At 38.5% G+C, this 26,426-nt stretch overlaps 1 protein-coding gene across 6 annotated transcripts; it reads left to right on the top strand.

Annotated features, from left to right (window-relative positions):
- The first annotated feature begins 169 nt into the window (after positions 1-169).
- NEK5 (NIMA related kinase 5) lies at positions 170-26,382 on the top strand. Of its 6 annotated transcripts, XM_058045159.1 has the most exons (23): positions 170-232; positions 1,294-1,434; positions 3,157-3,253; positions 4,620-4,717; positions 6,636-6,719; positions 6,827-6,897; positions 8,051-8,137; positions 9,278-9,332; positions 11,355-11,555; positions 11,640-11,721; positions 13,258-13,394; positions 16,668-16,861; positions 18,135-18,201; positions 18,540-18,659; positions 18,931-19,014; positions 19,113-19,217; positions 20,089-20,169; positions 20,985-21,053; positions 21,821-21,944; positions 22,155-22,280; positions 23,629-23,766; positions 24,409-24,523; positions 24,905-26,382. In XM_058045159.1, exons 2-23 carry the CDS (start codon positions 1,318-1,320, stop codon positions 25,089-25,091), a joined length of 2,439 nt encoding a protein of 812 aa, XP_057901142.1. In that variant the 5' UTR covers positions 170-232; positions 1,294-1,317; the 3' UTR covers positions 25,092-26,382. The 6 variants fall into 6 exon arrangements, with proteins under 6 accessions (XP_057901142.1, XP_057901144.1, XP_057901143.1 ...); XM_058045161.1 differs by lacking the exon at positions 4,620-4,717 and having other exon boundaries at positions 3,157-3,228; XM_058045160.1 differs by lacking the exon at positions 19,113-19,217.
- Positions 26,383-26,426: the final 44 nt, after the last annotated feature.

Here is a 26,426-nt window from a genome sequence, read left to right as displayed (position 1 = left end):
ATTCAAGACCTTGAGGCAGTCGAGATTTCCTTTCTGGCCACCCCACTCCTATCACTGACCATGCAAATCCCAAGGCCGTGTCCGTGGGAGGGAGGGGCGGTTTGTGCCGGGGAAATAAAGCTCCCGCCGCTCCCGCCGGGCTCTGCAAACGCCACTCCTCCGGCGGGGTGCGGAGCGGGGCCGGCTCCTCCCCGCGGCCGCCCGGGCTCCGGAGGCGGCTCAGCGCACGCAGGTACCGCGTTCCCCCGCCGCCCCCGGGCCGCTGCCGGGGCCGGCCGAACCGAACCGAGCCGGGCCGAACCGAGCTGGGCCGGGCTGGGCCGGGCCGATCCGCAGGGCAGGCAGGCCCCGGCGAGGGCTGCCCGCCGGCGCGTCCCGTCGCCATGGGGACGCGGGCGGCCCTTCGGTGCCACTGCAGTGTGCGGCCCGGCCCGAGCGGCGCTCCGGCCCCGCGGCACTCGGGGCAAGGACTGCTGCCCTCCCCGGAGCCCCCGTGCCCGGGCGCTGCCCTCCGGGGCCGCGGGAGCCCGGGCTGTCACCTGCGGATGCGGGGCTGAGCCCGGGCGGAGCGCGCCCCTGTGCCCCGCCAGCGATGGAGCCTGGTGCAGAGCTTGCCTGGCAGGGAACGTCTGGTATCGGAGCAAATCTCCCTTGCTAAAGCTCAGGACAACTAATAAGAATGGTTTTGTAGTGTTTGCTCATATTTAGGTGTGCAGCTTTGCCTGTGGAACCACTGAAAGCACCCAGTGACTTCAGTGTTCCTCACAGAGGTTTCCACATCACTGCTGATCCCCTGCTTCACTTGGCCGTGGTCTCCTGCAGCTTCTCATCTTGTGAGATCTGACTATAATAGTGTGATCACACTGTACTAGTGTGATCTAATGGACAACTTTAGATCGGATAAACGAAATCAATATGGAATAGATTCCTTCTTTTCCATTAAAAGATAAATTCTACAGTATTGTTCCATTCACAAAATAATGTCACATTTTACAAATCATATCATAATCCTCCGCAGTACTCTGTACTTCCTTCCGTGCATTAACTTTAGGGTGCACTGTGCTTTTCTTTATGAGACACTCATAAACTTGCTGCTTATTAAAAGTTAAGATCTGCAATGATTTGCATACATGATATGATATCCAGGACATGATATTTTTAGGAGGAATCTACAGCAGTAATGTTATAAAAAGTAATAAAAAGTACAGTCTTGAAATAGTGCCTATTTCAGTAGTACCATCTCAGGTGTTAAAGCACTATGTGCACTACTAATTTGGGGAATTTTTATTTTAGCCACTGCTCTAAGAAAAATACATCATGGATAAATATGAACTCATTAAACAAATTGGAGAAGGATCTTTTGGCAAAATATTCTTGGCAAAAGGAAAAATGGATGATGAGCCATGTGTTATCAAAGAGATCAATTTAACTAAGGTAAAACAACAAAACCTGAATTGTATTTACCAGATTGTGCTACTTGCATTTAGCTGGGTATGAACATAAGTAATTTTTATCTGCTTTGTAGTTCCATCTCAATTATATAGAGCTAAGCTTTCCAAAGACTGTATTCTTTCTAATTTATTATTTTAAAAGCATAAATGTAATACTATGAAATGCTTTGCTTTTTACTGCGTTTTTGTTTCTTTTAAAGCTTCTTTCTGCCTGCAATGTGTGGCACTGCCTAATTCAAATTCTGTAATAGCTGATTCAACTACAATGAAAATATTGCCACCAAAGTAACAAATCACAATTCTGTGGTAAATTTCTCTATGCTTTTTAATTTCCTTGTTCCCCACATCCATATTTTCAGACAGGAGTAATTAACCATGGGGTCTTTCCAATTCCCATTTATATTTATGGCAGTTCGATTAATCTCATCTGATTTTAAGTTTTCATTCTGTTGCTGTCAGCAGTTGGGATGCTTGGCCTTTCAAGGAGAGCAAGACAATTAAGTGTTTCTAGGAAGCTGCTGGTCACATCTGTTTTAGATTTCTGATTTAGAACGAGCTCGATTGGGCCTTGAGGCTTCTGCCTTCCTTCCCACCGAGTGCAGAGGCAGCTTTGGGCCGCTTGCTCGGGTGCTGGGGGAATACCACGCCTGGATCTGGTTCCATAAAGGCACTTAAAGTCTCTGTGACTTCAATGCAGGGCTTTTTAACAGTCAGTTTCAATGAGTGCCTACATGCTTTTGACAGGTCTGTTGCTATTCTGGGCCACCCCAGAGAATTTCTAATATATTAGAGAATTACAGTAGAAGAACGAGTTCTACAAAGAGCTGAATGTCTTCCAGGTTCAAACCCGGAAAAGCTGATACATGAGTAATGACAGCTAAATGAAAAGATGAATAGTTTCTCTCTCTGCTCGTGACCAATAAATCCCCTGCATTTCTAATCTTGGATTTTTGATGTACAACTAGAAGAATGGCTGCTAATGAAATATTGCTGTGAATCCCACTTGTTCAAAAATCAGAAGCTGGAGACAGAAAATTGCTACTTTGAAGTCAAAAGATTTTTTTTAATATGGTAGAGTGTGTTTTATTAAGTTACTGAATTTTGAATCTTTAAGGGTTATATTTCAAAAATATTTCTCAAGAATGAGGGTTAGAAACTTTACTATACACTACAAGAGGACATTTTGAAGGATAGATACTCAGAGAAATGAAATTTTAAGTATTATTGATGGAAGTGTCATCATAATAAATTAAATAGAAGTTTTCAATTAATGTAACAGGGCAAAGAGTTTGCCTGAAATGTTTCAAAAACAAGTAACACCAGTAAAATGAAGGATTTTTTTTCTTTTTACTTGGATCTTTTGACATCACCCCTGTTTGCATTACAGAGTCATCCAAACTCTTCAAATTCTTATGGAAATTCTTTAACTTTAGAGTTTAAATTCTTTAACTTAAGTTTAAAAGTTGACATTTGCCTGTTTGTAAAATGTCAAAATTGTGTTTGACTTTGGTAATGTTCCAATACACTTTCAAACATGCACTGCAATTTTTTTTTTAATGTTCTATGTGCATCATATTTTATGATATTTCTACATTGTCTTGGTACACTATTTTTGTATTAGTGGGAATAATGTGGTAATGATTTAACTATTTTTGAAAAGTGTTAAATATATAACTGCTAGCATTTAGTTTCTTAATTCTTTTAGATGCCTGTGAAAGAAAAAGAAGCCTCTGAGAAAGAAGTCATTCTGCTGGCCAAGATGAAGCATGCAAATATTGTAACTTTCTATGCTTCTTTGCAAGGTTTACTTTTAACATTTCTGTTTTCATTGTGGTGGAAGGAGTGGAAGGCAGAAAACCTACCTTGTTAGTGTTGATCACCCTTACCCCTGTCCCTAATGCCTTACATAAACATGGGAAAAGGTTCCCAACTCCTAGAAATGGACACAAGGCATCAAACTCAGGCATTACTTGTGGTTTTTTTTCACCTGTGTGAGTGGGTACTTGGCATGAATCCTAGATCCTGAGCTGTCTGTACTGTACAAGTTGAACTTTAGTCTTGGTTTTTTATGGAAGTCCAGAGTTTAATGGGAATTTACTAGGAGTTTCAACAGAAGAGAACTTTTGAGTATAGCAAGGAATAGGGTGATCAAATAGGACAAAAGCCTGATCAAACAGGCAAGAAATAGAATGTTCATTTCATCTGGTCTAACCTCGGGTTCCTCATATTTTGTTTATGCACATCACATACATAAGACATTATATGATTATGTTACATACATCATGTATGCATGCACACATATCCACATACTTATTTATGCATATACATACACACAGACAAAACAGGCAAGCACAAAAAGAGGCCATTAAATAGAAATGCAATCTGTTAGTACCTCTGAAATTGTCTTTCAGCATCTGGAATGTAAAAAACAGTATTGGCATTTCATACATCGATACAGCACTGTCTTTCCAGTGATCCATTATCAATCTCATAATGCTGTCTCATAGCCTTCTTTCTTCTGATGTATTTTGAATTATCACTCAAGGATAAAGAATTCTTCAGAACTAAAAGAGATGGAAGGAATTCTATTCACCATGAAAACTAATTCCCTGTATTTATTTTTCCTCTGACATCTGCCATAAGCAGTGCCTTATGTCATAAAAGCTATAGTTGCAGCTTCTGTTCAAATTGTTCTCTGTGACCAGGACTGTGAATGTTTTAGGGGACATGTAAATCAGATAGTCTTCTAACCCCAGAGAGGCAAGAATAGGTTGAATTTTTCTATTAAGCAGGCCCTGCTCTTTATTTTTTGCTTTTTGGAATATTGTCTACTTTTAACTTTTCCCCTAAGCCTTACTGCGTACTTAGTTATTGAGCAAAAACCCTGAGCTTTGAAGAATTCTGCTACATTCCCTGTAAGAACATCTATCAGTGGGGTTCTCTTATGGATTTCCTCATGTATTTAATAGTTTGCTGAGTCTCCATTTAAATATATTTTGACATTTTATTTTTGTGTCAGGTTTCACTGGTTTCTCAGTCTTTAAAATGGAGTAGTAGGTAGAGGTTAATTGCTACCTTTTGAAAGAAGGATTGTAAAAATCAACATAAGTTATTGCTGTGTTAATGAGTAATACAGGAATAAAGGCAAAATTATGCTTTTCCTTTCAGAAGAGAACAAGCTATATATTGTGATGGAATACTGTGATGGTGGAGATTTAATGAAGAGGATAAATATGCAGCATGGAGTGCTGTTTGATGAGGACCAGGTGAAAGACATTTTCTTTAGAGGGAAGAACATATTCTGTGAAACACGTGGTTTGAATACCTCAGTAATAACTGTTCTTTTAAAGAAAACGTTGGTGATTTTAGTTGGAGTATAGGCAGGTTTTTTAGCACTCTTTAAGATCTGAAATGAATTCATTAGCAGTATGAGGATGACTTTTTAAATGCCCCCTTCCTCCTATTGCTCCTTGCATTGTAGATGTACTTTTTCTTTACATCAGTAATATACCCATTAAACCATGAAGACCTTCTTTTAAATAGTGCTTTCCAGTTATGGGGAGGATGTATTATATACAAATTCTCAATTTGTTGGTGCTATTTGCATCTCAGCATATCCTCCTTTGTACTGAAGTCTGTGGTAAATCTCTCATTCATTTTATTTTGGTCAAAACTTCTCTGATGCCATTTAAATTGTGTTGAACCAGCACAGAGAAACAAGCCCAGATATCTGACTGCTTTTGGGCCATGTTTATGTATATTTTATTTTGTAAATAGGTGAGTATGATAAGTATTGCAATTCACAGAAGTAGAATTTCCCACTATTGCTTTATTTTTTTACTAACTCTTAGCTTTCTGAAGGAAATTTTCTTTATGTAGCAATTAGTGGACTGAACTCTAGGGTTATTTAGTCATAAATAAAATCTACTTTTTCAGGAACAATAAAATTTTGCTTAGAAATCAAGTAGATAGTAGTCAACCTGCTGGTGGAAATATACTCTAAGGCATAAAATTGCGGGAAAAAAGGTATTGTGACTTTTCTTTTTGCTTTAGTAGTAAAAGAGGAACTCCTTTATGGAGAAGTCAGTTGAAAGTGAATTACTGGTTCAGTAGTAATGAATTTTAAGATCCTCTTGGGAGTCATACTAGAGACAGAGAGAACATGAAAAAAATAGAGGACAGACTCACAGATCATGAAAGCACAAAGGAGAGAATCAACACACAAATCCCTTGACAATGTCACAGAATAATACATATCCCATACAAGGCGAAAGAAATACAGACAGAAGAATGAGTTATAGAAACTAAAGATACATCTGCTGATCAAAGAAATGAAAGCAAATTTTCCCAATTTAACATAATAGTGTTAAATATATCTTTGTATTTTCAAATGTACTTCTGAGAAGGCCTTATTTGTGGCATCAGCCCTAATCAGGAGATTATCTATTTAATTTCAAGCATTGTTAAATAGAAGGTTATTACTTGAATCAAAGTCTTTCATGTGCATGAGTTTTCCTAAATAGAGAAGTGTATCATCAGGCTGTAGTTTTCTTTCTGAATTTAGTCCAAAGGCCCTTATTTAAGAAGATGTGCATATTGGAAATTAAATAAATGTTTAAAACCTGTACTCGGCCAAGGATAAAGGATAAACACATGTGCTTACTTATTATACATGTTTCTTCATAGCTCACTTCTTTCACCACTTTTCAATCCTTCATCTTCTTTCCTTTTTTTTTTTTTCCCTTTTTTTTGGTTCCTGGATCACATTCAGTAGGACTACAAGTACTCTACAGCTGTGTGGTATGACTTCCATCACTGAGGATTAAGAAGCCATTTCCCAATTCTGTCTTAGTTATTTGCACTCCCTCACTTCTTAAAAAAGGTTTATTATTCTTACTCTCCTTTGGCATGATTCTTCAGTCCTTATTCAAGTGCATGTCAGGGAAAACTTGATGATGATAAGGGAAGTAGGGTAGGTATCTATTTCCATTTAGTTTAGTGACAGCACTAAATGGAAAGGAAAAATCTATGGCATTAACTTTAAAAATACCTTTTTTACTGTTCCATATTGTGTATGTTCTATATATTTTAGATTTTGTTGTCTTCATTTTATATATTTCAGTAAGATGTCCCATTAGAGTCACACAAATTCATAGCTATCTATGTCTGTTACTTTCCTTGCAGATTCTCAGTTGGTTTGTGCAGATCTCCTTGGGCTTGAAGCATATTCATGACAAGAAGATTTTGCACAGAGATGTAAAAGCACAGGTAGTAAAACTGGTACTAGAGAGGGGCTTATTTTGTCCTGTGAAACATATGCTTGAGAAGGCCTGCCATCTTTCATTATCACATACTATTTTTGGGTTTATTTGCAGAACATTTTTCTTAGCAATAATGGAAGGGTAGCAAAGCTTGGGGACTTTGGCATAGCGAGACAGTTGAACAGGTAAGCATGGCTTTTAATCAGTCTGTGCCCTGCACCACACAGGAATGTTTGTGAATGTCCAGAATGCAGCCTGAACACGTGAATTGTTTGTGGATTGCACTTGCTGAAGGGGTCTGAGTTACAAAGGGTCTGACACTACATTTTCTCCTGTTATCCTAAAACATGCCATTCTGCATGGACCACAGATCTATTTCTAGAGACACAGTTCCTGCTTATGCAGCTGCTGGCAATAGCTTCTGTACCTCCTAAAAACAAAAGCGAAGAGCATTAAAAACTAAAGAGAGATTAAAGGAAGAGAGTTTGGACATACGTTGTGTGTCCTCCGAGACAGAGCCTGTGTTAATTTTTTTAAAAATACCCAGGATGACCACTTGGGCCTGAGAACATAGCATGGCTGGCCTTTCATCTGTATTGTTCTCCCAAAAAGAGAGGCCTTATCTTTAGTGACTTTGGGGACAAGGTTGGCCTATCCTGTGTAGTGGCAAGGTATGGCCAAAACATGCCAGGGGGCATGATAACAACAGGAAAATGCTTAGATTTGATCTCTTTTTATGCTTTTTGGTTATCTTTGACAGAATGAGTTCTCAGCATGTAAACTATTGTTGCCCAAAGTGCCTTCCTTTGAAAGTGTTCTGGCCATAGCTGCTGTAAGGATTGCTTCTACACAGCAGAACAGTACCCAGCAGATAGAAAGTAAACCTCAGAATTTGAGTGTCCAAGACACACATTTTTAAAAATATGTAATAGGCTTATACAGCAATATAATTGAAGCTTGACGGTACTTTTCCTCCTGTAACCAGTGAATTAAGTTTCTGTGGTGAGTTGACACGGTCTGGATGCAAGGTGTCCACAAAAGCTCTGTCACTCCCCTCCTCAGCTATACAGAAGAGAGAAAATACAGTGAAAGGCTCGTGGGCCAACATAAGGACAGGGAATTGCTGTGCTTTCTGTTGAACTCTACACTATTAAAATAGTGGCTCATTTTACACAGAACTGGGAAATGCTGTAGTTTTTCATGAGGGGTTCCATTATTCAGCTTTTTGGTGAGCAGAAGTAATGTCCCCCATTTTAACCTGTGGCAGAGAAGTCTCTAGTTCAGTTGTTTGTAAACTTTTTCAGTGTGCAAGCCTTTCTGTTAATTGTGTTTCATTAGTACTACAGAGTTTGCCCATACCTGTGTAGGGACCCCCTATTACCTTTCACCTGAGATATGTGAAAATCGACCGTACAACAACAAAACGTAAGTCTCTGTCTCTCCTTCCTACATGTGTGAGGATGTGCAGGCATGAAAGAACTTTTTAGAATATTTAAAATATAAATATAAATATAAATATAAATATAAATATAAATATAAATATAAATATAAATATAAATATTTGAAAGACAATTTTCAAATATTTTTGTAATATGGTTTAAATCAGTATTTGTGCAGAGCATGGGAATTTCTCTTGGTCACCCTTTTTGAAGTTTTGTATTACTATGTTCAATTATTAGGTGCATCATTGTACTCAACAACTACCTTATACTATGCAACAATGTCGGTAGTATTTTGATTACAATGTCCCAAATATAGCAATTATGACTTTGATGTGATTAATGTACAGGCTTAATATAATTATATGTTTTGGCTTTATAAAATTACTTATACTTTAAACTGTCTTTCAATACTTTTTGTTAGTAGTGGTGGGAAATGAAAGTATGCGTATTTTCCCTTTGCTTAATCTGCTTCTTCATCAAATACCAAATTTATCTCATTTCCAAGATGTAATAACCAATGCATCTTTACAGTTCCAAGTTCATGAATTTTTTAATACATTCATTTATTATTTATAAAAACACACTAAAATGAAAGCTGCTAGTTTGGCTGCTTTGGAAATTTGCAGTAGCCAGTTGCAGGAAAGACAAATAGGTCTGAGGCTTACCCTGAAATACCAGATGAGAAGCACTGCAAAGTCAGGAGGTGAGTGGGCCTAGATCCTTCTCCCTATGGGAAACATGATCAACACCAAATGTTCTGGAGCTCACAGTAGCATCTCAGTTCTCAGATGCTATTCAGACAAGTTTACTCCTGTACTGTCTCCCCAGCTATCAAATCAGCTTTGTCCTTCATCCTGCTGGAAATATTAAGCAGAATTCCTGTATCATGTGATTTTTCCAATTATAATTAAAGAACCTAATTAGATACCATAGAAACATTGGTGCCACAACTAAAAATGAATTTCTAGTTGTTCTTTTTAGTGCGTCTTAAGAAAAAATAAAATTTGACCAGTCTGTGAAAGAATAATGGTAATAAATTTGGGAGCTGAGAAGAGGTAACTGATTACATGGATGGAAATGTTATAGACTTTTCATTGAAACTTTAATTACTTCTTATTCACAGAGATATTTGGTCTCTTGGCTGTGTGCTTTATGAGCTTTGTGCACTAAAGCATCCTGTAAGTACTGTACAATCAGCTCAGTGTCATATTATTAGAAAATATAGTGGTCACCTTGCAAAACCTGTAGTAGCAATAGTATTCACAGTCAGCTACAAGAGTTATTTTCATCTTATTTATTGATATTAAAGAATCACTGCTAGTATTTAACTTTTCATATTGTATCTCTTTTGTGTGTAATAACATAAAAAGTATTATGTTGTAATCCTATAACTTACATATATGCATGTGTGTACATACTTTGAACATATATTTCTTCTTTAAATATTGCTAAACTTTTTCAAGCCACATGAACAATGGAAAGAATTAAAGACAGGCTTCAAAGTTAGGCTTAAGTATATAATTTTACTAATTTCTGTTTGAAAACACCAGTCTGCACTTACTAAAGAACCTAATACTAAAGAACCTAAACCCCCCCATTTCTCCAGAAAGTGATTTGAGTCCCAGGAAGGATTTTCCTAGAGGAAATATATTCTGTTTGAAAGCACATTTATGTCAGAAAATAACCGAGGTAGCATCTTCAGGAAGTTGTGTTGTCCTCAGCCTGTGACTATTACATGGAGAAGGGAACACAGCAGAAACGAATCTTGACAAAAGGAAAACTATCAGATTCCTGAAATCAGCAGATGTTGACTTTTTGCTGAGCTTCGATGTGGGAGAAGGTAGAGTAGCACTAACAGAGCAATTGTGCTGAGCTAGGAGCAAGGGGGATACTGCTGAGGAAAACTGCTGATTTCACAAAGTGGCAAAACATGAAATATTACTTTGTATGAATATTAGGTGTTTTATTCTATTTTGCTGCCCACTGTTTCAGTGTGGGGGCAGTGACTCAGTGCACATGTAGACAGGAAATGCAAGCAAAGCTAAGGTAAATTCAATTCTACCACCTTCAAAACAGCTACACAAATAAAAGGGTGATTTTAGAAAGAACTTGGGGTTTTTTTGCCTAAGTCCTGAAAAACTATATTGATGCTGGTCTCTTAAGAGATCTAGTGAACTGAGAGGACTGAATTATCTGACTGGCATCACTTGTTAAAAGATCAGGATTGTATCTTCATTCTGGGGGGAGCACAAAATGCAGAGGCTCTTGGGTGAAATGAGGTTTTGAAGGTGAACCCTGTGAAGAGAATATGTATGTAGATCTCTGTTGAACAGCTTTTGGCAAAACACATCCTGTTTCATTCTGGAAAGATGGGCTTCTGTGTCACTGTCTGACAGCAAAGGGTGAATAAAACTCTTCGAGGTACAGAAGTCATTAGGCCTTTTAGTTGTGCACCTGAAACCAGGAGAGCATAACTAGAAAACACAATCAGAAAGTGTTTATATTAATTTTCTACAGCAAACTGTGGTTAGCAAGGAAGGATTTGTGGAGGGATTCCACAACACAGGGCTTCTCCCCACTAATCTGCTCTGTGAGACCCCACCTGGAGTGCTGCATTCAGCTCTGCAGCCCCCCACAAAGAAAGGTCATGGGATTATTGGAATGAGCCCAGAGAAGGGCCACAGAAATGATCAGAGGGCTGAGGCATCTCTCCTACAAAGACAGGCTGAGAGAGCTAGGGTTGTTCAGCCTAGAGGAGACAAGGCTCCAGGGAGACTTAGAGCAGTTTTCCTGTGCCTAAAGGGGGCCTGAAAGAGATGAAGAAGGACTTTTGACAAGGGTATGTAATGATAGGATAAGAGAGAATGACTTTAAACTGAAATAAGGTAAACATAGATATTAGGAAGAAATTCTTTGCTGTGAGGGTGGTGAGGCACTGGCACAGGCTGCCCAGAGAAGCTGTGGATGCCCCATCCCTGGCCCAAGGCCAGGCTGGATGGGGCTCTGAGCAACCCAGTCTAGTGGAATGTGTTCCTGCCTATGGCAGGGAGGTTGGAAGGAGATAATTTTTGGGATCCCTTCCAACCCAAACCACTCTACAACTGTGTCAACAAGTACCTATTTTCAGTTTGGGGTGTCTAGTCCATCATTCTGAACCAGCAATACTTACTGTCCTCTTCTCACTGTTTCCCCTAATTGAGTTTCAAGGCAATAGTTTGCATGAGCTGGTGCTGAAGATCTGCAGAGGGCGTTTTCAACCAGTGTCTCCCAACTATTCCTACGACCTGAGGATATTGATTTCCCAGTTGTTTAAAATATCTCCCAGAGATCGACCATCCATCAATTCTATTCTAAGGAAGCCCTTCTTGCAGAGACTTGTTCTCAGGCACCTGCCTCCTGAGGTGGGTGACTGTGTGCTGCCTGCTGAGCGAAAATAATATGGAAGTAACATAAACAGTTCTATCAGATATTGTTTTTTCTGATAGGTAGCATGGGAAGAGCTCAGTCACACTGTGGTACATAGAAAAAGGCCTTCAGCATCTCACTCTAGAGCCAAGCAGATACAAGGTAATGATAATAATATTATGTATCATTAGTTCTACAGTAACATTTGTTAGTTGTGATACAGCTGTTGGCTGTAACTTTCTCCAGCAGTCTTTAGTGCACATTTGGATGAAGGGTTTCACCCAAACCTAAAAGTAAATAGAGGAAAGAACTGCCAACAGCAGAACCATGCACCCAGGCAAAAAGCACTGCTGTCCTGTTCAGAGAAAGACAGCTTTAGCACGAGCTCATCAGCTATGGTCATCTAGAAGAGATGCCATAGGAAAGTGCTGAAACATTAATCTTAGTTCTTTAAAAACCAGAATTTCCAAAAGTGAAAGGCTTTGGTCTAGTTTATGTCCCTCACATGAAAAAACGTCCTTACTGTGTGAAAAAAGCATAAATCTTGCAAAACATCCTCCATAGTATTTTACAAAACAATATGAAACAATTTTACAAAGTCTTAGAAATTTTATTAAATTGTGAGACAGTGAACTCTATTATGATTAAGTGCCCATTGATAGACCAGATTATGTATGCAGTTTCTAAGAAAACATGAATGAGACTAAATATATGTCTATGAACTGTTGAATATCTGGCATGTTTCTAGCAGTATAACTTTGTTCTAATTCTATGTTCTTCATTCTATCACAATGAGTCCTCAAATTTATCTTTGAAATATCAAAACAGTTAACATAGTTCTGTGAAAATATCCTATGTAATTACTGAACAACACTTTGGACTCCCCTTCTCCCCCCCAAAAATATTCATCAGTAGTGTAGGAACCCATGTTATTTTGAAAATGACTTTAAATGAGGTTTATCTGCCTGCACAACCAATGTGATTTGGACAGAAGCCAAACAACTAAACAGCTTAGGCACTTAGAAAAAAAAAATCTGATCATTTAATCATAGTTTTAATACATTTTATCTCCCAAACACGATACTCTTAACAGTCAATACTCATGAAAGATTTAAAACTCACTTAGAAACTACTTAACCCAAGAAAGGACACTGCTTTTCATTGCAGTACAGTAAGTATCTAAGATATTTGCAAAATACTTACTGATCAAATTGGAATGGTCTGTACTTGTATTCTCCTGCATGGGAAACTAATAAGGTAGATTTTTCACTTTTCAGCCTTTCTTTTCAAATTTCACAGGAACTACAACATTGCCTAGTGATTTGTAGAGTACGGAGGGCTGGTTTAGAAAGGGAATGCCTAAGCAGCGGGCACTCGGAGCCTGTGAATTAGACCTCCTGTTTTATGTTCTTGGAACAAGCATGAAATCAACGCTCCAGTTTATAAAAGTCTCCCTCTTATTGAGTGTGCTGTGTGAAACTAATCAATAAGATCCTCTTTACATGAATGTGACAAACCATGTTTTCAAAGCAGGTCATTCTCAGAATGAAAAGCAGAATGCCTAGGAGGTGTGAGGTATGGTGATGATGGTGAAAGGATATAAAGAATGTTTATTAACCCAACCTGTCAATGTTAGATGTGGGCATCTTACTATGGTTTGCACAGAATGCAATGTTTTGATCTCTTATTGTTAAAAAGCACATAAACTTCAGAAAACAAGAGTCCAGGACCCAGTTTCTCTAGAATCTGGAATAGTGTTGCCTTTCAAGAAACAAGAATTATTTCAAAGAAATGAATGGAAGCCTCCTTCAAGAGTGCAACAGCCTATTATTCAGGTACTGTGTATCCACTTTCTCATATATATATATATATATTTATACACAGACACACACACAAAATCATCTTCAGAATTATGCATTATTACACACATGCACACATATATATGTACATATAATCTTCAGAAAGCAAATGCCTGCACTTGAAAAAGTTACTTTAAAAGGCTTAAGACATAGTATGTGTTTAGCAATATATATATAAATATATATAAAATAAGTATTTAGCTTAATGTCTGTGCTGAGACAGTAGAGACAGTTAAATGTGCCTGAATCCTCAGAAGAGATGTTTTGAAAGCCTAAATGGGAAATACTGAATCTAGGCTGCTTTGCTATGGTCCTTTGTAACAAAAGGATTGAGGCATGCTTTTCATTTATGTTTGCACAAAGGGCAAATAAGCTCTGCGTTTGCATTTTTTGCTATAGAAGCAAATAAACTGATCCTGTTACTTCAGCCCTTCTGACAGCTCATTCATGGGCAAAATCACCAGCGCTCACTGCCATTGCCTCAGACACTTGTTACTGACAGTCTTCTGCCAAATGCAAGCCCAGTTTTTCACAATCACTTTGTCTCTTTCTTGTTTTCCACCCCCTCGTTTCCTCAGGCAGGGTATCAGCTGTATGCTGTGCCCAGCTGCTTTCTTGGCATCACTGCACACACTTTTGTTTATCTTTAAGAGCATGCAGTAGTACCTTGAATGCTGGTGACCATAAGCACAGCACATTTAGGATCTGGGAGCCCCCAGATGTGCACACTGCAGTTACATGAGCTTAACTGGTGATAGGGAACGTGCAATTCCCAGAACTGCATCCATCATGCAGTCACTAACACTAACTGTGACTAATACTGGCCCTATGTGGAATATAGGACTTGGTTTTCTTCACAGTTACATTCGTGCCAATGCAAGTCCTGAGATGGATTAAGTTGGAAAGGTGGTTTCTTTTCACTGTGCACTGTTATAATCAAAGGCAGAATTTTGTCCATTGTGTTTTGACCTACCCCGGGAACACATTCCCAGAATGTTTCCACATTCTTTCAACATCCAAATAAACACTGTGCAGGGTTTCAGGGACACTTGCATAGTGCCGTGCTTTGAAGATGTTGCTTCAGGATTCACAGAATCACAGAATGGTTGAGGCTGAAAATGACTTCTGGTCATCATCACCTTGTCCACACCCCTGCTCAGGCAGGGTCCTCCAAACCCAGTTGTCCAGGACTATGTCCAGTTGGATGTTTAATAGGCTCTAAATCCTATTTGGGCAACCTGTGCCTCACCCCAAGTTACTCTCCCCCACAGTGAAATGTTTTGTGATGTTCAGAGGGAACCTTCTGTGTTTCAATTTGTGCCCATTGCCTCTGGTTCTGTCGCTAGGTACCAGTGGAAAGTCTGGCTCCATTCTCTTTGCACCCTCTCTTCAGGTAGCTATAGCCATTGATAAAATCCCATCTTCAGGCTAAACAGTCTGAGCTGTTTTAGCCTTTCCTCATAGGAATAATGCTCCAGGCCTTTCACTGGACTTTATCAAGCTTGTAACTCTCTCTTTTGTTCTGGAGGGCTCAGAATTAGACACAGCACTTCATGTGTGACCTCGCAAGTGCTGAGTAGTGCAAAAAGATCACCGACCTTGACCTGCTGGGAGTAATTTTACTAATGCAGGCCAGGATGTCATTCACCTTTTCAGCAAGGGCACATTGTTGGCTAATGGTCAACTTGTTGTCCACCAGGCCCCCTTTCTCTGCCAAGCTGCTTCCCAGTTGGATGGCTCCCAGCATATACTGGTGCAGAGCGTAGGACTTCGCACTTCCATTGCTGAGCTCCATGAAGTTTCTGTCATCACATTTCTCCAGACCTTTTATAGTCCTTTTGGCTGGCAGCATGACCCTCTGGTGTATCAGCTGCTCCTCCCCTTTTGGGTTATCAGCAAACCTGCTGAGGGTGCACTCTGCCCCCCTCTCCCCCGTGATCTGAATCATCAGTGAAGATGTTGAACTCTAGTTTCTGGCCTTCAGCTGTGCTTCACCCTGTGATCACTACCCTCTGGGCCACTTTTCAAGCAATTTCACTGCCTGCTCATCCCACCCTCAATTCGTCAGCTTGCCTATGAGGATTTTATGGCAGTGTCAAAAGCCTGCACGAAGGCAGTTGCCTGATAGGGAATGTCCCCTTGCTCTCCCCTTGTCTGTCAAGCCAGTCATTTAATTGTAGAATGTTAGTGAGTTGGTCAAGCATGCCTGCTTCACTAGTCACACTTCTCAGTGCCCTGGCATTTATTTGGATAGCCTAATTTGTTTTCCCTACTGCTTGGGATTGCCATATTTCTGGAAACCATACTGTAAAACCTACTTCACTGAGTAATGAGGTAAACACTTCTTGGGGTTACTTCTTCCTTGGGAACTTTGCTGACGGTTGGAAACTTTCTTCTTATACAGATAGGAATTTTTATTCAACTGTAATATGGACTGTACCACAGGTACATGAGTCTATTTTCAGAGTATCTATGAAGGAAAATGGGGGAGGAATAGTGAATGTATTTAACTGTGAAAGTGATACTTAGATGCATTTACATTTATGTAAGAAAGTAAGCAAAACTTGGCATTTTTGTCATGCACTGTATAGTCTCCCACAATGGAAAAGTTTGTGGATTCCTGACCACAGTTATATCATGCAGTGGCAGCTAGGTGATCATCTTGTCTCCGTTGTTCTTATGAGAAATGGAAATGACAGTCTTGTCTCAAAGGAGGAATACAGGGATGTTTTATCACAGGAAGGGCTTTGAGAAGTGAAAGCCCAACTCCCACATGCACGTAATCAAAGAGATGAGAAATGAAGCAGCACAGTGTTCCCCTGAAAGCAGCCATCAATGCCTGTACTGTCCAGAGCTACATCCCAGCTTCCCCTTGCTATCACATGTCAAAATGAGGCTCTCCTGGAAATAATTCAGTGCTTTAGACTCCAGAACAATGAAGTGACTCTAGGGCCAGGACACTACAGAGTACAAAGCCCTGAGCTGACTCACTCAAAACAATGTGAGCTGCTGCTTAATGACAGGAGCTGATGGAACAGGGGAAAAGGCAGTGGTGAGATCACATAAGCCCTGAGAAGTTTGGAAGTTTCTGGGTTATATTTTAAAGGATTTGGAAAACTTATACTAACTATTTAACAGTCAGTCATATTACTGTGCAACTCAGACTGGGGAGAAGTACAGGAAGTTAATTCAAACTTGTGCTGATACAAAGGAGTACAGGTAAAATAACATCCTTTACTATATTTTCAGCCACAGTCCTCCAGATTTAATATGGCAGAAAGGCCAGGAAGCATTAGAGTACATGGTCATTATGGTCACTACTATGAGAAGCTTGACAGCTTGGAAAGGAAAGCTAATGCACATTATGACCTTTCTCATATCAGCCAAAGAGTTGAAGATTACTATGGACTAAAAGGACGAGTTGCACCTCCACCACCTGACTGGTAAACACATCACTCTATTTATGTCTGTCTTGTGTATTCTGAGCTATCAGCCTTCCTGAGTAAGTAACATTGGCATAGCTGATTTAGTGGAATGCCTCCTCTGCTTTTGGATAATTTTTCTCTTTTTTTTAAAAAATAAATTTGTTACACAACAACACAATTCCTGTTCATCTAGAAAGTCCATCTGGACTGGCCTAGTGTTTGACATTTCATTGTCAAAATGTCTCCCAAGTCTCAGCCCAGTCTTTGACTGGGTAAAAAGTAAAAAATAAGCTTTCTGTACAATCTCTGATTATGCCAAGGATAAACACTGCCTATCTTTCACACCAGGATGAGAATAACACAAAGATCAGAAGCAGTTCTGCACTGAAGGGAACTGAGTGAGAGCAGGCCATGAAAGTTTTCTTTCCCATGCAGTGCTTATATTTCTGTTTCAGATATAAAGACCCTTTCTCTAGCAGTTTATTTACTTCAAAGCTTTTCTGTTACTAAGCAGAGGTACAACCTTAGGAGATCTCCTGTCCATTCTGTGACTGGCCACTGTAGGTGTGGATGAACATTGAAAATGTTGAGAAAGAAATTTTGAATGCTTCCAAAGCTTTTCTTTAAAGTTGACAGAATCATTAATTTTCATTCAACAACAACAGTGTTTAGAATGTTTCAGTTACAGATCTTCAGATTTAGAACATCTTTCCTGACCTGAATTTCTGGTGCCTTATTTAAGGACAGAGTCAATTCAGTTTTGCCTCCCTGTGGCACAAGTGGATTCCTGAGGTAGGAAATGAAATAAATGGGAAACAGGGAGCTTACAAGTGACTGATGGTTATTTTATATCAAAAAGCAAAGGAAAAGTTTACAAACTACACAAAGTTTGACTGATAGAATTAGGCACAGAGGAGAAAGACAGTAAAAAGGTTGCTGAATATACAACCTCCATTCTGACAATTTTCACTCATTTTGAGGACCAGGAAAATCAATTTTATTTTAATTAATGCTTTCAATACCATTTATCAAATAAAAGGTGGAAGGGCTTTGCTGCACTGTTCAAAAAGGCTTAAGTAACCGAAGTAATAGGAAAGGGAATGCCTGGAAAGAATGTTTCCTTATTTTACTGTTGTGCCATATTTATACATATTTAAACCATATTTATATATTCATGTAGTACAAACAAAGCTCTGTTTGTCATATGTGGTAGAATTATAGAGAATAATTTGTGCAAAGGTAGCAGAGTTTGTGAAATAAAACATAGGGTATGTACATCATTTTCTTTCAGGACTGCAGAATTTCTTCAAAGGCGGTTTGAAGCCCAGCAGTACAAGATTAAAGTGGAAAAACAGATGGTAGGTAAATGCTGAACCACTGAAAAAAAATCTATAAAAGAAGAATGGAAATCCAAAGATGAATTGATGTATTTTGAATAGTAAACTGTAACACTGTCAGGTGGAAGGTTTTGCTCTAGCAAATTCCCTGATCTGCTCTGCAATGTTCATCTGAGGTTTTATTTCCTCATACAAAACTGTAACAATGTAAAATTCTACTGTGGCTTTTTCCTCCAAGAACGTACACTTGCCTTTACTGCATTCTTCAGTGGAACAGGGAGAGTGAATTGAGTGAGCACTGAAGGGGAGGATTCTAAATGAAAACTCATTTGCTCTGGGATTCCCTTGTACATCCGTAGGGACTGCGACCATCCTCTGCTGACCCGTATCATGACCAAATACAGCAGCAGAAAACAAAGGGAGAGCATCTCAAAAACCATCAGCAAAACATGTCTAGAAAGAATGAAATGAAAGAACGGGTAAATTAATCTCTTCCTTAATTGCCTAAAACTCTCTTCTTATACTCTTGACAGTAATGTTCCTGGCATAAGAATCCTTTTTCATCAGATTCTCTTTACCACCATCGATTCTTTTCCGTTCTTTTCCCATCTTTTAATGGAGAAACAATATACTTCTATAGTTTTGCTTTTGGATGACAGAGAAAACAGATACTTCTATCTTATGTGAACATATATAAATTTCTATCTTTAGTTTATTAAAAACATATTCTACCCTGCTGTTCTTTAACAGGAGTATTTGAAACAATTGCAGAAAATTCGAGAAGAATACCACAGTGATATAAAAGAATTCAGAGTTAGAGCAGGAGTACTCCAGGTAACAAAGCTCAGACATGTGGGTACTCATATTTACTTTTTTATGCTAGAATACTTTATTAGGAATTGAAATGAACTTTTAAAAAAAACATTCCTTAGGAGAACCAGAAAATACAAGATAAAACCTATCTTGTGAGGCAAGGAAAGGCTGAGCACCAGTCTGAAAGCAAAGATATATCTGGAACAGGAGAAGAGTCACTTCAGGTATCAGTACCATCTCCATCTAAATAGATCTTTCTGAGCGAGTCCCACACTCTCTTTGATTCATTCTCTGGGACAAATCTGTCAATATCAGTAGCATCCTCCTCAGTGATCCTGGATCTGAGTTTTAATGAAATGAATCCACAGCACTTGATGAAATTAAGTGGGTTATAGGCAGCCAAATTAGGAGAGAATTTAGATTCCCATTGATGTAATGGGAAATGCATGATAATGATAAAGAAACATTAGATTTTGGGCCTGCCTAGTGTCACTATATTTCATGGGCTCTCCATCTTTTGGAGAAACTGAATAAAAGTAAAATCTGTAAATTGTTGTGGTTTCTCCTGAGGCTGAAGGCATGCCCTGATTGCTACAGATCACAGAGGACTTTGCTGTTCTCTGACGCATTCCTATAGGAGTCATTATAATATGAAAAGGAGTAATTAAATATTTTTAGGTGTTGGCAGAAAACAAGATGTTGCAAAACAGGGCTGTACTTTTTACAGGCACAGTTTTCCATTGAAATCTTGATTTTAATCACTTCCAAAGTTTTCCAGAATGAAATGAGTCTGAGTCATCTGGCATGTAATCATAAAAAATAAAAATCTATATTATTTATATCTTGACACAGTACTGTATCTTGCTAACATGGGTTTTTGAAAAATCAGAAGCTTGCAATTCATGCAAGAATTTCTGGTTTTCTTTTTGCCAGAGAAGCCAGAATTGGTAATGAAGGATGGAATAATCTTAAAGATCTTTGTAAAGGAAATTCATGACTATATTTGCTACTTAAAGAAGTCTCTTTCTTTATGTGGTATACATATATTCAGTTACAAAGAGTGTAATTCAAACTGTATTTTTTCTCTCCTTCCAGGATATGGAGGAAAACTTTAAACAAGTCAGACTCCAGGATAGGCAAGACCAAATAATATTAGAAAAGAGACATAACACAAAAGTATCCATCTTTACTGTTGTATTTTTTTAAAATTTTCTTATTATATCTGTACATTTCAAATTACTGTATTACTGTGGTAGGTCTGGAAATTAAGTTATTTGAGAGTTAATAGTACTGGTTTTCTATTTGTTAAAAGTTTATATCAGAAGAAAAGAAATGAACTTTTCCAACCATTTGAGGGACATTCCCCTTAGATATTCCCACCTAGTAACTAATCTCTACCTCCTCCTCCTTATATCAAACTGCATTAGTAGTGCATGGGAACTCATGTTTATTCAAATTCTAAGTAAAGTCAAGTCAGAATGCTAATTTTAAAATATTTTGTTATAAAATGTGATTCCCTATACTTTTTAAATCATAGAAGGAGATGGGAATTGAATTAGAAATGCACATAAGATACCAGGAATGTTTCTGAGCAAAAGATCAGAAAGACTGTGGGCTAAAAGTCTTTTATGAAATATTGCATGGAAGCAGTACTGTATTCAATTTTACTTCTGGTTGACAACCAGCTAAAAAAACAAAACTTGGTGTATTGCAACAATTTCAATTAAATGTTTATCAAAGGCCCTTAAAATCAAAAGTGGATGCAGTAATTTTAAAATATCACTAAAGGAAAAGGATTATATTTAAGGAAGTCTACTTTTGTCCAATGTGTTCAACTTTGATCTTCTTAAGCAGAAGAAAAATTTTGTAAAATAAAAGTTATTTTCAATAGAAGAATAATTTTCAAATTTGTAGTTCCATATAATTTGTGTACTTTTATTTAAATGCTTCTATTAATTAGAACAGATTAATAACATGTGAATTTTCTTTAGGGAGGAGTAAAATTTGAAATTAATTTAGATGTATGTTTTCCTGAGGAAGACAGCATTCAAGAAGCAGAGGTATGTTTTAGTTATATTCACAGCATTTACATTAGAAATCTGGAACCATGACAGCTCCATAATCTAAGATTTATTTCCATTACCATCATCCTCTGCCTTTGTTATAATGAAGCTTCCTATTGAGGATTTGTTTTCGTGTTGCATATGCCTGCCCTTCTACAAGAGGATAATTGCTGGGAAGAAAATTGGGTGATACTTGGGGCAGTCTTTCACGTGGTAAAATATGAAGGAGTGCAGATATTTAAATTTCCTAAAATGGAAATATCTCAAAACTGAGTCATTCTGCAAATGCTAAATTTAATTTGTAGATTGTTTTAGTGCATTTCTGTTTCTTTTTAGAAATGAACCAGTATTGTATTGTATCACAAAGCAAGAACAACTACAGACAATATTATGTTTTCATTTAGTAAAATTATATTTGTGGCTTATCAGCACTTAATAGCTACCTATTAAGATCTTTAGTAGTGTATTAGCATTTATTTTAAAAGTTCCTTACAGCAACAAAAGGATTATTTTTAGTATATATATTTTTAATTTATAAAGCACTATTTTGTCATTCTGTTGTTTCACATCTCTGTGGAGCCCCATGCAGCTCCCATGCAGCACAAATCACAATTTGTAGCTTCTGAATCCTGTTACTTCACTTTTTGTTACACAATTTTCCTGTGCATACCTGAGGTTCGCTGGCAAACACAGTAAAATGAGAAGGGATTAGCTATTGTACTGTATTTGTTTACTGTTTCCAGAGTAACTTACTGTTTTTTCAGGTACTAGATAAACTCAATGAGACTTTAACTTTTGTGGATGCTGAGAATCTTAAGGAGAAATTGGTGGAAGTTTATGAAAATGATACAGACAGAGCTTTGGAAAAACTGTCTGACTGTCCAACAGGTATTTATTGGGGAAATGCAATGCTGAGTATTAATCCTGAAAATTACATAGGAGTTAGGTAAATTCAGTAACTCAGGCTATAGCAAGTTTATCTCAGGAGCTCTTTCTTTATATCACATAATATTATAATCATAATCATTATAATCATATGGATGTCTACTTTACAAAAAAAATCCAAAGAATTTTGCTTCTTCTTTTTCTTCCCCTTAGAGTCCATACATGATATGAAAAAACCCAGAAAACATTGGCAACCTGGAGCCCCTCAGACACTACTGAATTTTTTAGCTGGTGCCGATGTCACATCTGCATGTCCTACTATGGCTGGAAATGAACTCGGTGAGAAAGTTTTGGCTTTCAGTGAGCACCTGAAATTCAGACTGCATTCATCCATACCTGAATGGTATGGATTCACATGATCCAGCAGGCTTTTAATTGCATTTTCCCTCTCACACTGCAATCATGTTGTGTTGGTCATACGCATCGAGAGCACTGTGTTTTATCAATCACTCTGTGGCCTGACTCAAAATGCCAATCTATTCAATTAATCATCAGCACTTTCTCAGGCCTTGAGCTGATGCCACACAGGAACAGGGCAGTGAGTGCCAGTGCCATTCTGGAGCGTCGTGGAGTGTGGTGGTGTTTGCAGGGGTCCCAGGATGAGGGAAGAGATGGGAATCTTGACTCCATGTTTCAGAAGGCTGATTTATTATTTTATGATATATATTATATTAAAGAAAATGATAAACTAAAACTCTACTAAAAGAATAGAAGAAAGGATTTCATCAGAAGGCTTGCAAAGAATAGAAAGGAATGAATAATAAAATCTTGTGACTGACTAGAGAATCCAAGACAGCTGGAGTGTGATTGGCCAATGATTAAAAACAACCATGGGACCAATCAAAGATGCACCTGTTGCATTCCACAGCAGCAGATAATTCTTGTTTTTCTTTTCCTCTGAGGCTTCTCAGGAGAAAAATCGTGGCAAAGGGATTTCTTCAGAAAATACCATGGCAACAGTGGAGTTCTGTTTTCCCTCTGCACACAGTGGTGGTGCCACCACTGTCACAAGTGCCACCTCACCCTGCCTTGGCTGTGGTATGCTCCACTTGAGAAAAGTCCCTGGGCTTCTTACAGTACCACTGAGTACATTGCCAGGCAGACAAGTATCTCCAGTGACTGATTTCTGCAAACAGGAGCTCTTCCAGCATTCCAGCACACTCCACACACTGAGATAGGCAAAAAATAACCGGAAGAGTTTCCATGGATAGTAAAGACAAAGCAGAATATTATTAATACACCACCTTTTGCTCATGCTGCCTTAGATGAAAGACCACCAGGCAGAAAAGAAACAGGAACTTTTTTTAAGCTCTTTCAAACCAAGAAGACAAGTTTCAGAGCTAGGACTGCTTAGGGAAGCTGCACCTGCCTATTCCAGGTTTAATAAGAAGTTACTTAAGCATTAAAACCAGCGTTAAACATTTTTAGTGATGAGTAGTCCAGACCATTTCCACCTATCCATCAGATCAAGTACGTATAAAAAAATCAGGAGTATTCCATAAATATTCCAGAATTACACAAAAGGAAGAAATCAGTGTTGAGACTAGAAAGTCGGAATCTGACAAAAGACAGTGCCGAGCTACACTAATGCTTTAGTGACCTGAGAACCTTGCTGTTTGTTCTTCAGCTCACCATGTTATTCTGCCTGAAGACATCCCAGAAAACAGGAAGCAGTGGACACAGACACCACCAGAGACACTCCTGAGCATCTTAGCAAAAGCAGAGCTATCTGATGATTCTTTTATCTGTTTTGAGGAAGACCAAGGTAGGATATTTTTCCTGTAAATTCTGCATGCTTTTCTTTAGTGTAATATTTCTTCTACCCCTGGCAGAGTGTCTGTGATGAGAAACAACATTCTGAAGCAGTTGGCTAGAAACCTAGAAAAGCAGGGATAGAACCTCTGCTCTGTACCTGAAGCACTGAGAGGCCTCTTCCAGAGCATTGCTCTTTTCAAAAGCAGGGAAAGGGGCAAGCCCTGCTCACGGGCTATTACCTTCATATATAATTCTTACCTTTGCTTGGGTGGACAAAGGAAAGCCACTACTGCCAGCAGGCTGGTAGGTACCACAAACCTGGAGCTAGCACCTGCAACTGCTGAGGTTGAAGAACCCTGTAGAAAGCATTTATTCAAATACATACATGGCGACTTAAATGACAGTGGTGACTTTACAACAGGGTCCATGCTGAGACAGCTGTCACTGCAATTGATTCAAACTCACCTACACTGCAGCCCACTTTCCTCTTAAAAATTACATTTACTTTGCATCAACAGAAGTGAGACATTTACATTGTTGTAATTTGAACAACAACAAAACACTTCAAGCATTTATTTATTTGCTATTCCTTTACACATACTTTTATAGTTTTCTACTATACAGCTGAAGGAAAGTTTCTTTTTCTTTACAGAAGGGAGAGTAACTCTGTTGCCTCCAGAAGAAAACAAGGAAGATGATTCAGAAACATACTCTGCTGTTGATGTTGATGAAGGTAGACTTGAGTCAAGATCAGATGGTGAAGACACGTAAGTCAAGCACATCAGGAGAAAAATCCAGAACTGGACAGTCTTTTAGGTTGCATTGCCTAAAGTTTTACTGTGTTCTTAAAAATTCATAAATAAAGAAAACTTAGAGAGTCTGCTGATTTAACTTTTAATTCTGGAATTTGTCACAGGCAATGCTATCATTAAAAATTACTGCAGAAATATTAACATGGCCTTGCAGCTCCTTTCTCTTGCCTTTTAAAAATAGGTAAACAATCTGACAGAGACAGTTCACATTAGGTGTGTTACTTGTATATTATTTATAAAGTGTTTAAAACAACTCTAGGAGGCCTTGAATGGAGAAAGGTTTGCTATGAAATTATATTTATTTAATTAATATAATTCTCTTGTTTTACTGTGCAGAAATTTTGAAGATTCTGAAGATGAACTCAGACACGAGCTGGAGGAATCTCTGGAAAAATTGTCAACTTCTCCAGCAGAAGAGTCTCACATCTTTTCAATAAATAAAGGTGAAACAGATGAAGAGAAGATGAGTTTACCTGACAAACTTGGAAAATCTGATGATGATTTAGAAAGTAATCATGGGTAATTAGATGTTGAATCACATGAAAAAGAAGGTTGTCATTCTTTTTCTTTAAAGGAAAAACAAAGCAGGGTACTTTTCAGATGTCTGCACATTGAAAAATCCTCCTCCACACTGAAATGCTGTTTCATCTATTATTCCTAACTGGACATTATTCTTAACCTGGACATACCTGACAAGTCTTGCTTGAGCATATTTCTGATTGTGTCCTCTGTTGAACCACTTTTGTATCATGTGAGTCTCCTAGTTTGTGTATTTTATTGCCCTAGATAAATCAACTCCTTGTTTTAAGTATCTCTTCCAGCTTTTCATAATCAATGTGTACTGCCAGTACAACTTTGTAATCTACAGTTTCATTACACAGTACTGACCCTATGTAGAAACAGCAGCTGCTCAGGAGTTTTATATAGCAGCAGTAAAAGGGTTTATTAGTGCCATGAGAATTGTGCATTCCCCAGTTCCTAATAAAACTTGTAGGTATGTAGGTTCTTCCAACCGTATTTTTCCACATAAAAAATTTCATGCAACCCAACTGAATCTTAAATAAAGGGAAAACTACAGTCTGTAGTCTGATTTTAGCAGGTTTTTTTCAAAGAATCATTTATTTTGGAAAATATCTTAGAGTCCAACTGTTAAGACTGCCAAGTCCACCACTAAACCATGTCCCCATGTACCATATCTTTTAAGGACCTCCAAGGATGGTGAGTCTACCCCTTCCCAGGGCAGTGTGTTCCAATGCTTGACAACCTTTTCTATGTCAAAATTTTTCCTCATTTCCAGTATAAACCTCCCCTGGTGCAACTTGAGGCCATTTTCTCCTATCACTTGTTACCTGGGAGAAGAGACTGGCCCCACCTGGTTCCACCCCCCTTTCAGGCAGGTGTAGAAAGTGATAAGGTCCCCCCTGAGCCTCCCTTTCTCCAGGCTAAACACCTCCAGCTCCCTCAGATGCTCCTCACAGGACTTGTGCTCCAGACCCTTCCCTAGCTCCACTGCCCTTGTCTGGACATGATCCAGCACCTCAACACCCCTCCTGAACTGAGGGGCCCAAAACTCATCACCGGATTTGAGGTGCAGCTTCACCAATGCCAAATACAGGCATTCTGTAGATTCTGGGGAAAAAAAATTCTGGGTGCAAAGGCTAGAAAGGTAGAAAGTCATGGAACAGGTGAAGACTGAAAATATTCAATAAATAAAAGAGGTTGCTGATGAATAAAAGAACTTTTTGATGTAGTTCTGTTACCAAAGCACTATCATGGTTGTGAATCCAGATGGTTTTTAAGTGCACCAAACTCTCATGTAGTTAACACAGAAGCATTTCTTTCCCAGAAAAAGAAAAGT

This window comes from Melospiza georgiana, chromosome 2 (assembly GCF_028018845.1).
Source record: "Melospiza georgiana isolate bMelGeo1 chromosome 2, bMelGeo1.pri, whole genome shotgun sequence".
NCBI classification, from domain to species: domain Eukaryota; kingdom Metazoa; phylum Chordata; class Aves; order Passeriformes; family Passerellidae; genus Melospiza; species Melospiza georgiana.
The sequence above is the reverse complement of the archived record's forward strand: the minus strand, read 5'-3'. Positions and strand labels throughout refer to the sequence as shown.

Coding starts and splice junctions, on each gene's coding strand:
- NEK5 (XM_058045159.1), top strand. CDS start 1,318: ATGGATAAATATGAACTCATTAAACAAATTGGAGAAGGATCTTTTGGC. Junction 16,862..18,134: donor GCACCTCCACCACCTGACTG/GTAAACACATCA, acceptor ATTTTCTTTCAG/GACTGCAGAATTTCTTCAAA. Junction 22,281..23,628: donor TATGGCTGGAAATGAACTCG/GTGAGAAAGTTT, acceptor TTTGTTCTTCAG/CTCACCATGTTATTCTGCCT.